Source organism: Symphodus melops, assembly GCF_947650265.1.
Source record: "Symphodus melops genome assembly, chromosome: 11".
Taxonomy (NCBI): domain Eukaryota; kingdom Metazoa; phylum Chordata; class Actinopteri; order Labriformes; family Labridae; genus Symphodus; species Symphodus melops.
In genome coordinates, this window is record NC_136701.1 from 18,463,077 (window position 1) to 18,479,624 (window position 16,548).

The 16,548-nt window shown below is 39.5% G+C and overlaps 1 protein-coding gene across 1 annotated transcript in view; it reads right to left on the reverse strand.

Moving 5' to 3' along the window:
* Nucleotides 1–16,548, reverse strand: part of dchs1b (dachsous cadherin-related 1b) — an 84,201-nt gene that overhangs the window by 21,920 nt on the left and 45,733 nt on the right. Inside the window, exon 5 of the mRNA XM_079355267.1 lies at nucleotides 486–674. Coding sequence (XP_079211393.1) covers nucleotides 486–674 — 189 coding nt within the window. The remainder of the gene's footprint in view (nucleotides 1–485; nucleotides 675–16,548) is intronic.

Genomic DNA, 16,548 nt, shown 5'->3' on the forward strand with positions numbered 1-16,548 from the left:
TCAGAGGGAGCATTATACCACAGCAGGGGACGTGTTTGGTCATAGAGCAGCACATAGAGCTAGAGCTCAGCAGACTGTGACCTTCTGATCTCTTTAAGAAGTCTATTTCAGTTATAATTCACTCAGATTTGATTTTCTAATGCTAGCTTACAGTTACAGTAGCTTAGGATAAAGGCTGGAACAAATGGGAATTGAGTAATCTTGCCTGACAAAATAAAAAAAAACAAAGGCTGATTGTTAAATGAAGTGCTATGTTTGACACTAATTTAGTATGTTTGCTTTAACTTTATTTATTGTTTTTAAGGATGGTGTTTTATTCTCTAGTTCAACAACTGGCATGAAAATGAAAATGACAAACACTACACACGAACACAGTTAATACTTTGTCTTCAACAGTTGCTTTGTTGGAAAAATTATGAAAAGTTTGGTCAGATTACAACCAATGATTTCTATTTCTTAAGTATTTATAGTATGAAGATCCTTACGCCATCTGTTGCAGTGACAGTCAAGTCGAACTTGTCCAAGCCTTCATCCCTGTCCAGAGCTGTGCTGGTGCAAAGCTGTCCCGTCTCCTTGTTTATGGTAAAGTGGGATGGTTGTGCACTTCCAGATCCAGATCCCAGCGTGTAGGATATAGTACCGAAGGAACCACGATCCTGGTCTGCGGCTGACACCTAAGGGAAAAAGAAATATGTGGTAAGACATGGACGGTCCAACTGTACCAAACAGCCCGTGAGACACGAGGATTTCAGAAAGCATCACATCAACAAACCCAGCAGGGTTATACATCTGCATGAAAGCGTATGTCCATCTGTCATAATTATTATATATGAGCTGAGGGCAGTTCTGTTATTACAGTGATGTCCTATAATATAGTCACCTCACAGGCTCGTTCATCTGCACTTGTCCAAATATCACACACCATAGCACCACTTGTTATGATTTCCAGGGTACTATAAAAACCTAGCATCTGCAAGAGCCATTCACTTTTATGGATTACACTTAAACATTGTGCAAAAAAAAGACGGAAAGATCTCCCCTGTGGTGTGTTTGAAAAACTGGCAGGGGAAAACTGTGCATTGTAACCATGGATACAGGGGACGGAACTGACAGGTAACCTTTAGTTAGTGACGAGAGTTTTTCAACATAGGTTGTAGGAAGGATCAGGGGGCTACTGGATGCTCTTTAATGACTGTTAAAAGGTCAAGTAGCACAATCTGGGTTTCCCCTGGAATTTCAAGAACAAACAGACTGACTTAAACCACTTAAACACAAACCTCAAATATGAATCCAAACTCTCCATTTCTCCTACAAAATGGCTCACAACTGCTCACACAGACAGAGGTCTTGACCTGACCTTTGACCTCATTTGTCTCATCCAATTTACATCATTCTTTCTACTGCACACACACACTATCAATTGTAAGCTGTGATGAAATCTATTAAATCACTCTCATAATACAACAAAGGTTTCCTTGCAAAACACAAAGGGGAAATGTCCTCTGTGCTCCGGGGTCGTTTCCCTGACTGAAGTTTTACACTGAACCATTACATTGTTTGCTGCATGTCGTTTATGGGTTTTAAAAAAAAAGGCATTCTCCTTCTGATCTGGAGGCCTTGAAGGCGAGCCAAGACCCAGGGGGCTTCATGACATCACTTCTTCTCTGTCACACAGTCTCTGCTAACGAGAGATCAGTAAGACATCCGATGTGTTGGATTTCCTGGAAACTTTTGCCTTCTGAGAAAAATGTGAGCTTTAAGAATGTCACATGAGAGTCTCATGACTTGTGTCCTTGAAATAAAATATTCTGACTTTTAACCTTTTTAAATCTATATTTCATCATTACTATTCTATACTTCAGTAACAATGAGATAAATGTAGTCATAATTAACGTGAAAAAAAAGATTAAGCTTTTTGTCTGTTTTAGTCAAAGGCCCTTATTTTAATAGTATGTTATTTCCTCAAAAAGTTTTTAAAACATATCAATTTAGAGCTGCAAATACATACATTGCAAGCTTCCACTGCAAACTGTGTGTGATTTTATATATGTTGGACTCAACCATCATATTCCACATACCTACAAAACCGTACAGCTTGTGTTTTTAAATTTGACATTTCTTTATATATTTAGATCGTAACATTCTTGGCAATAACCCAAATTACATTCTGACACAGAGCACGGGACCGCCAACAGTGACCCTCCCTCCATCACGGCAACACTTCACCATCACATTCACCTACAAGCTGTAGAAAGGCAGACAAAAAACACAACCACCTTGACTCATATTGTCGCTCGCATAGGATATTAAAACGTGGGTTTATTGATAAACTGCTTTATAGTTTGTAACCTTAGCATTAAAGTGGCTAGACAGTTGTGGGTTTTGACGGGTCATTCTCTACGTCCTCCGTTAGTCCGTGTTTACAGCTGGGGCTTTGAGATCATTGGTGGGATTTCCTAGAGAGTACAGTGTTGAGACTAACACTATCTTTGGGATCTGGGCTCATGTCTGGCTATGGCTCATATCTTTCTGGCGGTCTGTGATGGATTAGCCACCTGTGTTGATGAGAGCTGGAGGAACGTGTACATGCTCTCACAGACACTAACATATATAATGACCCCATTCTTTTCACTAAATCTAATTAAAGGGGCTTAAACACTCATGACCGCCCACCTGGTTATAGGGTGACATCATCGTCACCTTAATCTCTACCCCCAACTCCTCTTTAGATCATATTCAAAGACAAGGAAAAGGGCATTCTATCCTGAATAAAACCGCAAAGCAGAGATGACTGGGTTTGTTATTGTCTTTTATTCTATAAAATGTTTGGACACGACATAAATAATTACACAAGTACTGTTTGAAAAGAGTTCTGTGTTGGTAGGGAAGTTGGGAACAAGAAGAGGAGCAAGACATTGATTCTCCACACACTCTAAAAGCTAAAATTCCCAGCAGCAAAGAATGGATTTTTCATGCTGAACAAAATATGCAAGACAAACACAAGGTTGCAAAACCCCACTGCAAGCACACTATAATGGAAACATTGTGAGCTATAAAATACAAGGTACGATGTTTTGACTTTTTTCAACTTTCATGTACTTTATACAGAGCAGTAGAGATGTGGTTCCAAACTTGAAATGCTGAAGAAAAATATAGAAATATGCAGCAACACAACAGAGACTTAAAAAAAAGTCTACTCTCCTAGGATGGAATACATGACAGTATTGTCAAAACACCAAGGTTGGAAGTGTGTGCTGAAGAATGTAAATCCTACTGTAGACAGGAGCCTGTAAGGATCAAATCTGTCTCAGAACATTTCACTTCTCTGACAGCACATCACCAAGGTACTTTAAGCATATCCCTCCGAAAGATTCTCTGACATTTGTACTGATGGCTTTAGGATTTATTTGAAAAAAAAATATCAAAAAATGATTAAAAAAAAAAACCCACAACAAACTAAAAAAACAAAATAATGGTTGCAATCCAACAAGGTTAGCGAATTTAACTTCCAGAAAGAATATGATCAACACTAAAGTAAAAGCACACAACAACCTCTTTTAATAAACTGAAGAAAACGCAGCTAGGAGCAAAGAACTGCAGTGCCTTAAGTGTCCACCTGAGGCAGGCCTCCATGTTATCCTTCACAATGCCTCTGCAGAAACCAATGGATTTCATCGCTGAGACTATACATCCACGTTTTGTGCAGTCTAAGTTTAAAACCCAAACTGTACGAAACATTACGACTAAAACAAACGTTGTCCGTCTTTGGGGTTGCTAAAACATAAAACATTTTACTTCTTGACCTCTATTTAACTATTATTTTCCAATGTTTATTTTGAAATTGGTAGAGTCATTTATAAGAGCCCCTTTTATCAAACAGGAAATGGAAGGATTTAGGATTAAGCCAGTTATAAATGGTAGAATAAAAGCTTCACAAATTACATATTTATGAGGCTATCTCTTCTCCAGAGCCGAAACATAAATTAGGGTTTCATCAAAAGTTCCTCATCCAATGCAGGCCATAAGGTTTGTTTAAACTGACATGCCAATTTAAAACCAAAAACTCCTCTTGCAATGCTTGTATAGCACTTATCCTGTCTGTACAAGTAGCCCATGTTTTAAGCCAATAAGATAATCTAGTAAACACACATCCTCGACATGTCTTCTTAAATCAAGAGATCTGGTAGACCAGACGAAGGTGTTTGCCAGAGAAGAATTCCTCCCACACCAGAGAGCTTGTTCTCAGATCCATGACCAGCCAACCAGCCTGACTCTGCTCTGCACACCTATTCCTCATCCTTCTCTCCAGAGGTTCCCCGCTGTGATAAACATACAACTACATAGCAACACATACAGAGAGAGAGAGGCCCATACCTTTCAACATCTAATTCTCTCTTGCTCTGAAGAATACTTGCATAAAGTTGGTTTAAGTTTCTGGATGTGTGCTGTTGTAGACAGGGTGGTCTTGTTGCTAGAAGGCCTGCATTTTGACTTAAAGGTCAAACGTTGGTTCCCATGTTTTTTTAAGGTTTTAACTAATACACTTTGTGGTAATACTACTTATGAGTGATTGTAAATGATGCAGCATTGGGGGATATGAGCTGCAGCCTCAAGAGGAACGTTCACATCCTTTGGTTGTTAATAATATATTAAAGGACCATAATGGTGGTTTTTCCAAGCAGATTTTCATACATTATCAGGATGGATGACTAAAAACTAATGGTTGCCTGGAAGGTGGTGAATGCCTGGAGTGCGGTTCACTTTGGAAAATGGTCTGCAGTAATGTTAAATACACACAATTTGTACTTAATGGACTTAAAGTGCAAAAACCACCAATGTGGTTCTTTCCTGTGGGAGCTGTGATTTCCTACCTGATGTGGAGATTGCAGCAGTGTTTGGTGAAGCATTGGTAGACATGCGCAAAGGGAAATAATCAATGACAATAAACGAAACTCAAAATAGATTTATGATCAAGTTGACAGAAATAAAATAAAGGTATATTCAGTATAATCAACTGCCTTTTACAAGGAGAACAAATTCATTCAACTATGTTGAGATACAGCTATAATTCTAAAGTTATTTGGATGTTGGCATTCTCTGAGAAGACGCTCACCCTTATTTCATGTTTTTGCCAATACAAATATTACATTTAACAAAATATCACTCTTAAACATGTCTGTTGTGCATTTTCTGATCAGAAAGTTAGACTTTTAAAATCGATTATCACTTCTACAGAGCATTATCTGATGTACCATCTGCGTAGTTTCCTTCAGAGAATTTATCAGTGGATAAATCATCAATACACTAACGCACATACAAATGCTCTTCAGGACTTTAGCATCTGCCAACCAGCTGAACTTGTCATACATGATACATGAATCTCCTCCAGCACTTAGATTTACCTATCATTTAGTTCATTGTCCGGCAACACTACAGTATATCTGTCAAAACACACAGCTCCAGTCTCACACAGCACCAGTCAGCAGGGTAAAGACTATGTGAAAAACAGTCCGACAGAGTGTGCCGAGGATCAGATTCTGCCAAGACTCAGGCCTGGGTTTGTTTTTGTCCATAGAGAGCCATTCATCCCTGGCTTGGACAGTAGGGGAGTGATCTTTCACTGGAGCATTAGCAAAACGATCCAGACCTCATTACTTATTTGTCTCACTTTCTTCTTCTTTACAACCCATCTCTCTCATTCTCTCATCTAGCTTTCTGCCATCCTTTCTCGATCATGTGCTCCCACTGTCAACCCCATCCTCCTTCTGCAGATACAAGTGCAACTCGATGCTCAAGCACATCACCCGATTAAAGTCATCTGCCTGTGCTATTTATTGCTCGGATGTGGTTAGGTTTAAAAGGGGCTGTGTGATGATACCACAGGATCCACATATATTTGAAACGTAACAGGTATACCCTCAACCAAATTCTTCTTTTTGCCCTTGTTTCTGTCCTTCTCTTCCTTTCCACGCATTGCTTTCTTCCCTTTTACTGTGCTCTCTCTCCCTCTCTTCTCCCCCTCCTCATTTCTAATCATTCCCCAGATGTGGGCACTGGTCCAGGTGGATCCTGCTGTTCTCTGCAGTTTGTCTCTGTAAAACATCACATCGCGTCAGAAGGAGTCTTCTTCTGCGCAGCTTTTTTTCGGTCGCAGCTGCTGCTGTGTCCCTGGACTTTTATAGCTTCTCATGAAAGTGAAGGAAAGAGATTCTTTACGCTTTTTTAGTAAAACCTGTAAAACACAGAGATGTACCTAATCCACGTCTCCTCTAACTGGTGCCAGGCATTTATGAAGGGATCTTTTTCTCCCAGGTCGAACAGGCCCAGAGAACAAAACCTGTGAGCGAAACTGTTTTGGTTTTTTTGTTTTCCTAATTTTGTGTTAGAGAATAAAAATGATGATTAGAAAATACTTTTGCATGACTCTCCTTGAAATCAAGATCTTGGCATTTATAATTGTATATGTTTTTGCTGGAGAACTTGTCGTCGCTTAGCTTATCAGGGAATCTGTTTAGCCAATATTGATATCAGTATCTTTCCATATCACTTTTATGTACACCCTCAACCATTATTTTCAGGAATGTCCACTTTTCCTGGAGCACTGCTTCACAACACTTTGATAAAAAATAAAACTATTTAGCGTAAACCCAAGCTGTATAAACCAAAATTACCTTTTCAAATAACAGCAATGTGGTAAAGAAAATGGACCTGGAGCTTTCAATTAAACGCAACACTGTAAGGTAATTGAACACACGCCGAAGTTTTTTAAAACAGGCTGAAATAGGACTAAGGATTTAAAGGAATAGTGCTGTGTGGGAGTGTCACAGAGAGCTACAACATTCATTCAATGCTCTTACTCTCCTTCTCCCACTGACACATTCCTTTTACTCTCCAGTGAGCTGCATTCCTCACATTATACATTCTCAGATCTCCAAATCAATTTCTGACTCTCTATTGCCGATGACTTGAGGCACTATGGGTACAATTAAGATATATGGCATGGAAGAAACAGAAGGGAGGGGAAGGTGGAAGAGGAGGAGGAAGAGGGGGAGGAGGATGGGGGGAATAGTTTGGCAGAGGAACATAAAGCAGCTAGGGCTAATGATAACATGAGACCTTGAAATGAGAGAGAAGAGGACCCAGGCTTCATCTCACTTCTCCTTCAATCTCCATTCCTCCCTTGACCTCCCCTTTCTTTCTTTTCTTTTCACGTCTCTCCTCTTTTCTGTCCTCTCCCCTCGCCCACTCTTTCAGCACCCTATTACGGCAAGTGCTCGTCGTCTTTCATGTGGAGTTCACGGCTGGAAATGATTAGGGACATCAAACCAGTGAAGGGAAGAGAAGGGGAGGGAGGTGAAGGAAACAAAGCGAGAGAGATTGATTTCTATATTTGGAAGAAAGAACGCTAATAATATTAATGAACATAATAAGGGGTGAAGGCCGCGGAAAAGTCTCCCTGCCTCTTTCTGTTTCTGTCTAACCACGAATGTGTGTGCCGTAAGCAAAATAAACAAAGCAGGACACATTTGTAGATGTCAACACTATGACTTCCAGAGAGTTGCAGTGTTAGCCTCGAGAGTTTGGCATAGAGACATGTGGTGTGCGTTACGATGTTTATCTGGGATGCATCTCGTGTTAAAGGACACAGGAGCCATTGTTCAGCCTTATCCACAATTTGTTCAAAAGTCCAATCATCAGACATTAAGTTATGACGTTTTATAGTTCCCATCTTATAGAAAGTTGTTGCTTGCAAAAAAAAAAACGGGTCCGTTCCACCACACAGCTTCACAATATTGTGCAGAACAAGACGGGACAACTAAAAACTTCTCTGAACACTTTTTGTTTTAAAAAGAAAAAAAAAGAAAAAAAATGCAATCCAAACGTGGTAAGATACATTTCTAGTAATAATTACAATCTAATCTATCACTATTAGCTCTACAAACTGTCAAATCTATTCTGAAAACAGGTAGAGAATAAAGCAGAAGGAGTCAGCTGTGAAAGGAGGAGAGAAGTGAGGTCTGGGGGAGATAAAAAGCTCGTTACAGGGATGGACAGAGGGATAGAGGAGCACAATAAGGGATGACATCACCTTTCTGGACTCTGAGGAGCGATAAGAGACGCAAGGGGATTTAGGTGGTAGTGATGTTATCTTGAGAAAAGCCCTGCAATGTGGCAACTCTTAATCCTGAGTGTAAAACTAAATGTGCATGCCTGTTATTCCTTGCTATCCTATGCTATTTAAGGGGGAATGTCAGTCCTGTGGTACTTCACTAGCAGCTGGCTGGGCAAAAATTAGTTATTGTCAACTATTTATAGCCGTTTTAATTCTGCCTGCTCTGTCTGTGACACATGACTTAGCAAGTCAGAAACAGCTCTTCCTATTTTTAAAATATCATGGATTATATTGTCACTATATGCTAACAGGGACGCTAATGAGGAGCCTGGTGTCAGTGGTTAAAGTTAAAGTGTGAGTATGCATGTTCACCACCCACTGAGATGATCTGACGCTATATGTCCACGGTTTGGCTGATCAGATATGATTGAGGTAACATGGACCCCAATTATTAAGACTTCTCAGAGGAGAGACATATTGTTCTTTTTAAGCATAATAAGGCAATTAACATAGCGCCATTGTAAATGATCCTTGGTCAGCAATCAAAGTCGGACATTTGTACGCTTAATGAGGCTCAACGCTTTTACATCATTCCTGTGCAGTACAACAGATCTGTTTAATTTCATAACAACATACCAAAATAGTGAGAAAGTGAAGTAAAAACGACTAAACGAATAGAAAAAAAATGCATGAAAGTAAAGTTTTCTCCAGAGCATCTCCTTTGATTTACGCTTGAAGCCTGTCATATAAAATATGGGTTGATTATCACTTATTGTGGTCCAGATGTAATTTTGCTGAAGAGAAAACAGCAATTAAAGTGAAGGGAGAGCACAAAGGCAGACTGGATGTGGACCTCAGACAGGGTCTGTCGTCTGAGGCAGTCTGAGCTGTTGGGTTTTTGGATGTTTCAGAGAATGAATAATGGGAATGAGTGTGGCTGCAGTTGGGACACCACTTGGGGTAATTTCAGGTCCTGTGTCACGCTAAAACAGCCGTAACTGTTTAGAAGGAATCGTCTGGGCTTTAATGGTGCAGCTCTTCTCCAAAGATAGGAAAATACACGTGTGTGTATATACAGTATAAATTTGGTGCATGTTGGTGGGTTATCCAATGCAAACATGACAAAGAGATGGATAGAGTGTGGAATCTGCTTAGCTTTTTTCTCCTACACTGGGACACCACAGGATTTTATTTACTCTTTGAGGAGTGTGCGACTCTACGACCACTGTGTATCATTGGGAGTGGATACTTGGTTTTTGAGGGTTAGTGTCTTGTTGACTGTTGTGTTTTCCAATTGTGTTTTATTTAAAGCATGCTGTTCGGTGAATGAACGAGAAGGGAGAGAAATGGAAGAAGATACTATGTTTGGAGGAAACTGAAGCTCAAAAATAACTCCATAATCTATTTTGTTAAACATGTTTCAGTTTGCTCGCTCTACAAATTGGAAAATGTTGTCTAATGAAACCCAATCCATTATGAGTGTCTATGTGTGGGCTGACACATTGAACACTTCTGATTATCAGCATTGATTAGTCCATCTGTGAAAGCAAAAAGCATACAAAAGAGGAAATCAATAGCTGGGATTCAAACAATCGATCAAGGAGACAGCTGCCGACGGAGGGGAGAAAGTCGATGTAAACTCGTTCTAGAGATTCAAACATTTGTAATCAAATTCTTTCATAAGCGAGAAATGTAAGTCCTTTAAGGTGTAGACAAATAAAACATTGATCACATTGCTGCAAGGTTTGGAAGATGTTTTCCAATGACAGCCTAAGATAAAGTTAGGCCCATTCAATAACATGGTTCTAGTTCACAACAACACAAGAACTCGTTCACAAACAGAGATAAACACAATATCTTGTTAAAATGACACACGACACACAAAGGTTACGGTTTATCCTTGTTGCTTGAACAGCTTCGCTCCACTTAACCAAAATAGTGTCTCTAAGACTCTGCAGCCCTCCACCCATTTAGTCATGCTTCCTGAATGTGATCCCTGAGGCCGGGGGACAGTTTCATTATGGCCTCATCTCTCACCATGTCATCAGTGTGCTCTAACAATGACGACAATGAAAGTTAATAAATTCATTAGTGCTAGAATTCAGTTAGAGTTGACTGAGTTGTGAAGGTGGCAGGTGCTAAGAGTCACTTCATGCAAATCACCATTAAGTTACTTTGAGTGAAGCTTGGCATTAGCAAATAATTGGTTAGTTTCAACCAAGTAATCTGATTGGACAAGAGGTATTCCATAAGTATTACATTTCAACATCACTAAGACTTGTTATATCACTCCGCCTCAGGTGTTCTGAATACTGTTAGTCAACATTAAAACAGGTGACGTGTGGCTTGATTTAATAAACACATGTGCCACAGACGTAACCGCCAACAGATTCTCATTTCATTTCAATTAAATTCATTTAATTTAGAAATACATCAAGTATCAAACGAGCAGGAAAATGTTTGTGTTGCAGACAAGAACTGGAAGTGCTGTTGGAGCCAAATTAATTATCTGATAAACAAAACGGTCTGTGCTTATTACTGTTTATTGCATTAGCTGGAACTGTTTTATAAGGGATAAAGTGAGCATCTTCTGGATATAAATGAGCCCGCCCTTTACATGGATACTTATAAGAAATCAAGAATTTGAACAAATTTGAAATTTGAAAATAATTTTATCGATTTAAGAAATATTCATTTCTTCAGCTGAACTTCATCTGTTGGAACCTGCAGTTTGAGCAGTTTAGTGTCCATACTGTAGCAACAGATAACCATGTAGCCTTCCTGAAATGAGCTAAACAAGCAGTTTTTATACACATTGAACTGAACATTTCCTCTGATAGTTTATTGAGTGACGCTGAACAGATCAGCAAGAATCAGCATGTTCTTTTCCATTCAGCAGTCTTTAAACACCAGCGTATCCCACAGCATGTTCTCTGCAGTTTTGTTATCCTCTTCTTTCTACTTTTCCTACCATAAATAAACTGGCATCAAACTAATAGGACTTCTTTCTATTGACTGTTTTGATCATCGTAAGTCCTCCTGTCTGTGTCTGCGATAAGAGCCAAGTCCATAGAAACTTTGTGCTTATCTTGAGAACACTGATCAATCAATGGATAGCAGACTGTTGCTTTCCCTTATTGGCAAATCATAATCAATATATGTAATAACAAAGCAATATCACATTCGATACTGCGTTGTTTCAACAAATGACTAACAGTTAGTTGGGCTTTGATGATCTGCATCTTCATACCTTTGGTAAAAATACAGCAGTGCTGTTACTCAGCACTACAGCACAACCTACATTTTGACAATGGAACTTGATGGTGAAACATCACAACAACTTGTTTTTGTGTTAGGTTCTTATGAGGCGAATTTGTCTGTGAAAAGAATCCAATAAATACTCACTGAACAGGTTAAAAAACTTCCTTGTACTACTCACAACTTCAAGCTCAAATCATGGCAGATGAAATTGGCTGACCTTTTACACACAGAGGTAAACAGCAAAAATCCTATGTCACTGCCACAACAATTCCATTTATCTTCTGCCTACTGCACTGCCGCGGTTAGGGCATTGTCGTAAGTCACCAGATGGAAGCCTTTAACTCAAAGACTTATTACATTATTTATCTATTACTTTCTGAGCCTGGGGGCTAAGAATACAATAAATCTAGCCAAAGTTGAGTTAAAGGATTCTATGCTGACATGTTTCCAATTCAAACTAAATCAAGGGTTTATAAAGTATATCTGAAAGAAACCAAGTCCCCCTCTGTGGAGCAGCACCGTTTTTTTTGTAATACAAACAGGCTTCCTGGCTACTCTAATTTTATCCTTATAAACATTTATGTTTCAGTGATATTTTATTTCTCGATGTGTAAACCAACACGAAGCGATGTGGGAGGTTTGCGTTAATAAGGCAGAGTGTGTTTACCACTGTGAGTAAGCTAGGCTTTAATATAGACACAATTATCCACCCTCTGCCTTTCAGAAGTGCTTATACAAGGAGCCAATACTCGCCGGACAATAATATTAATTTAGATGGAGTTCATTATAGAGTACATCTGTGTGTATGTGTGAGTGCCAGTGGGATCAAATCAAAGTGAGCCTTGAGGACACAGGTCAATTAAACTTCCAGCTGCGCCTTTCTATCCTTGACCCAAAGTGATTTTTGTATGTATGTGTGAGTGTGCGCGAATGTGTGCGGATGTGAACGCAAAGTCATGTGCCTAAAAAATATTCAGGAGTATCACCCCTTAACTCTGTACCAAAGGGTAAAAAAACATTTTAGGGAATCAAAAACATGATATAACTCATACGAGTGGACAGAGCCTTTTTTGTATTTGTGATTTTTTTTCTCCTTCTTCTTTGTCGTTTTTTTTTTTTTTTTCCTCTAAATCCCTCGTCTATGTCTGGAGTTTCTCAACATCCCAACATCTTTTACTCTTTCTGTCCAAGGTCAGGCAGTTAGCAACCTCCATCTCAAAGAAGTGACAACAGAAAAAGATATTGGGCGAACCCCCTGAGCTTTGAGCTTACATGGAGTGTTGGGTTACTCTGATAGTTGTTGACAGCAGGGAGGCACATCACCTCAAAACAAGATATCCCATGTGTGTGTTTCTCAGTGTTTGGGCCGTTTTATACAAACTTCACACGCTTCAAATGGTACAGTACTATCTGTAAGTCAATACTGTCTGTGAGTCAAAGTATTCGATGTCCAGTAAGAACACACTTCAAAAATCAGCATGAAAGTGAAAATTTAACTCGAGGGTGACAGCTAGGTCAGGATAAATAGGTAAACCACAGGCAGGCCTGCGTATGACAGCCACTGTAATAGCTCACATTTGCTGCTTCTTTGATGTAAATTTACTGAAGAAAAAGCTTTCTTTATTTGCATTAAACAAATATATCTGCCAATTCAGTGACTTATTTGACTTGATGGGATTAACTCAAATAAGTCTTAACATCCATTGAACAGATCTAAGGTCAGAACGACTTAAGTAAGTAATAGCTGCTAATTCTAACTAAAGGCACACATGGCGTTTAGTACTTTCTAAGTTGTTAATTAGACAAGCAAAGCGAGATTTCCTTGAATGAACAGCCTTGTATGGTGTTTACAAGCTAATCCAATTCATACACTCATAGGATAGACTCACTCACTCTCACTACAGTTTCAGTGTATGCACTGTGTCATTTTTACAGAATATATTTACACACATGTATGTACAGATAGATAGATAGATAGATAGATAGATAGATAGATAGATAGATAGATAGATAGATAGATAGATAGATAGATAGATAGATAGATAGATAGATAGATAGATAGATAGATAGATAGATAGATAGATAGATAGATAGATAGATAGATAGATAGATAGATAGAAACAGAAGCCTCTACCTTAGAAAAACTTGAAAAGACAATATTTTCATGCTCATATTGAAGACCTGTACAAAATGGGTGGAAGATCTGCCAAGACATATATACCCTAGAATTACCCTAGGGGCTACAATATGGCATATTTGCATATTTAGTGTGCAATGTCCCTATAAATGAATAAATAAATAGTCACATATACTGTATGTATGGGTAGAGAAAAAAAGGCAATCACACATGGAAGTATCCATATACCAATCCAGGTGCCATCAATGCTTGTAAACAGGGTCGAAAAAATATGGAAACTTGCTTGGTAGAGGACCTGACTTCAAGTAGGCCTAGCCTTTGTATTTAAAGTGTTCAAGCAAAGTCACATCCTGTGTGCACATGAACAAGCCTGTGGTTTGTACTGGCCAAAATAAGCAGTGATATAGCATGAATAACCACTGCACCCACACTCCATTAATCACACATTTGATACATTGCATCTAAAAGGCATGCATTTTATGTTGTCTTTTGTTTTGCATTGTATTTCTATATATACTTCTAAACCAGGATCTGTTAGTCATTTCTGTTTCTTTTTACGGTAAATGGGTTTTTTTTCACTCTCCTTATTAATGTTAAATAAAGGCTGTACTAATTACTACAGGCTGTTCGGAATACTATTAGATGTAACAAACTTTAAGTCACAATACTGTCAGTTCAAAATAAACAAGTGAAACTTAGAATATGCATGTGACCCTATAAACAGGCTCAACAGCGAAATCTATTGGATAAAAAAGTTGCATATTTTTCTTTTGAGTGGATGGAAAAGATAGTGATAGAGAGAGTGGGGAATGGTGTAGGTAAGGGGCCATGGGTTTGATTTGCACCCGGGCCGCCCACTTCGAAGACCACAGCCTGTATGCATGGGGCTCACACATTGAGGGAACACCTGCACAAAACTTGACTTTTTTGAAGGTGTTCTGACGTGGTGAGTATAAAGCCTGAGTATTGTTACAAACCTACGGTTGTTTGTTTTACTGAAAGTATGCAGACATGTGTAGGGGACTAACTCATGTGCACTCATGTGTATCTGATTCTGTTTAGGCCACAATCCCGGGGATTATTATACAGGGACTTCACCTTGTACATTTTCTACAGTCATGTGCATGATAAGGGTCCAACAACATGGAGACACACTTAACGGATGCTAAAATTGGACCTCAAACTCAAAATGGAGCCAAGTTGATTGTGCAGTTAGGAGTAACAGGCAGCTATGATAAATGGATTAGCCTCTTATTGACCCCGGTCTGAACCACAGTCAGAGTCAGGCATGGGTCAGTTGCTTCTTGGTTCACAGTTAAGAGAAACATATAGGTGTTCTTCTGTTTGAACTAATGCAAATTAGCATCAGCATGGAATAAGAGATGACGCTGGGGTGGAGTCTGTGGGTGGAGATTTTTTTTACCAGAATCCCAATGTGATGTCACAACTTAGTAAAAGGTATGACGTAAAATTGTCTGTAAATTTGCACAATAACAATAAAACGTGATCAAAACTGAAGGTGATTCTCCCTGAAACTGCGAAGAAGTTTTGCTCCTGGCAACTTTAATGGCGAGATGTTTTACTACCTGTGTCCAATGAAAGACCCTATAGGTTATGAACTCTAGCTCTAGCTACGACGCGAGATGTGCTGCTCATCTACAAACTGATGGCATCTACTACAAGTACAGAACTAGCGCACTTAAACTCTTGCACACTTTGCACTCTGTTTGACACACAAACTGCTGAATGGGCAACATTCAGTCAAAGCAATTACAACCTAATGAATTCTATTGATTTACTTTATTCTGCTGAAGGTTCAGGAGCCAAACATGCACACACATGAACATAGTGAAACACACACATGAACACACGTGCCTACAGCATAACGAAGTTCTGCCTTATTGACCCACAGAAATACAAAAAGCCTCAACATGTACGTGTGTGAGGGAAGGATATTAGTCACCTCGATTACATATTCATAGACAGCCCGGGGTGGTGTAAAACTAGCTTATCCTTATTAAATTAATTTCCTGACTCTGCAACTGTGAGGTGAAGATGAGGAAGTGGCGAGAAGGCCCTCCTGATTCTCACAACACCTGTTAAATCACATTTCGTGTGGGACCAAAGCTTGATTTTTTTATATATTTTTTATAACCAAGCTTAGAAGTAGCTGCCAAGTTATTCATAGGATAAACTGTTCTGTCTAAAGCTACTTTAGCTGCTTAAACCATCTTTGTCTTTCTCTGTTGTTTTTTTCCTCTATTGATCTTCATGCCTTTCATCCGGCTCTCATTGGTTTTCTGCGAGAGGCTCACAGGGAAATTGTTCCATTTGGTGAGCACCTTTCTCTCTGACTTTTTCTCAGTCCCTCTCATTTTATCAGAAAAAAGATGGGACATTTGGACAGCCAACAGCAGGGAACCAATCTGATTAAAGAAAGCACAGCAGGCCTCACGAAGAGCAAAAAAAGCGTCTTTGTAAACCATGGTGTCATCACGGTAGAGCATAAAAGATACATTTATCTGCAGAGAGGCAGCCAGCGCATATGTGCATGTCCCCCCCCCCCCATTCGTCCACACAGCTAGCTCAGCCAACTGGAATTTCCAAGAAAAACAGGTTGGCTAGGCATGATGCAGCCCCGGGGTCAGAGACACGGCCAACTCCTGCAGCGAGCGAATCAGGCAGGGATGTAGAAAAAGGGGAACGAGAGAGAGTGTGAGAGAATAAAATAGGAGGGAGAAGGGGGTTAGCCTTGCACACCTACGGACGTGTGGAAAGAAGTCTTAAATCAGCTGCACGTCCGCACTTCATCAGTCAACTCACTGGGAAATGACTTCTCAACACAAAGACCCGCTGTAAGGGATGTACAACACGGTAGTAGCTTCAAACCCAAACAGTGCAGACATGGACTGGGCAGACAGGGCCACTGATTACTCCATTGTCTCCAATAAAGACCTATAAAAGCACACCACAGGTATTCAAAGGAATGTTGAATGTTTAGACAGCCTCCTTATCTGAGTGTTGGGAAAGTGGAAAT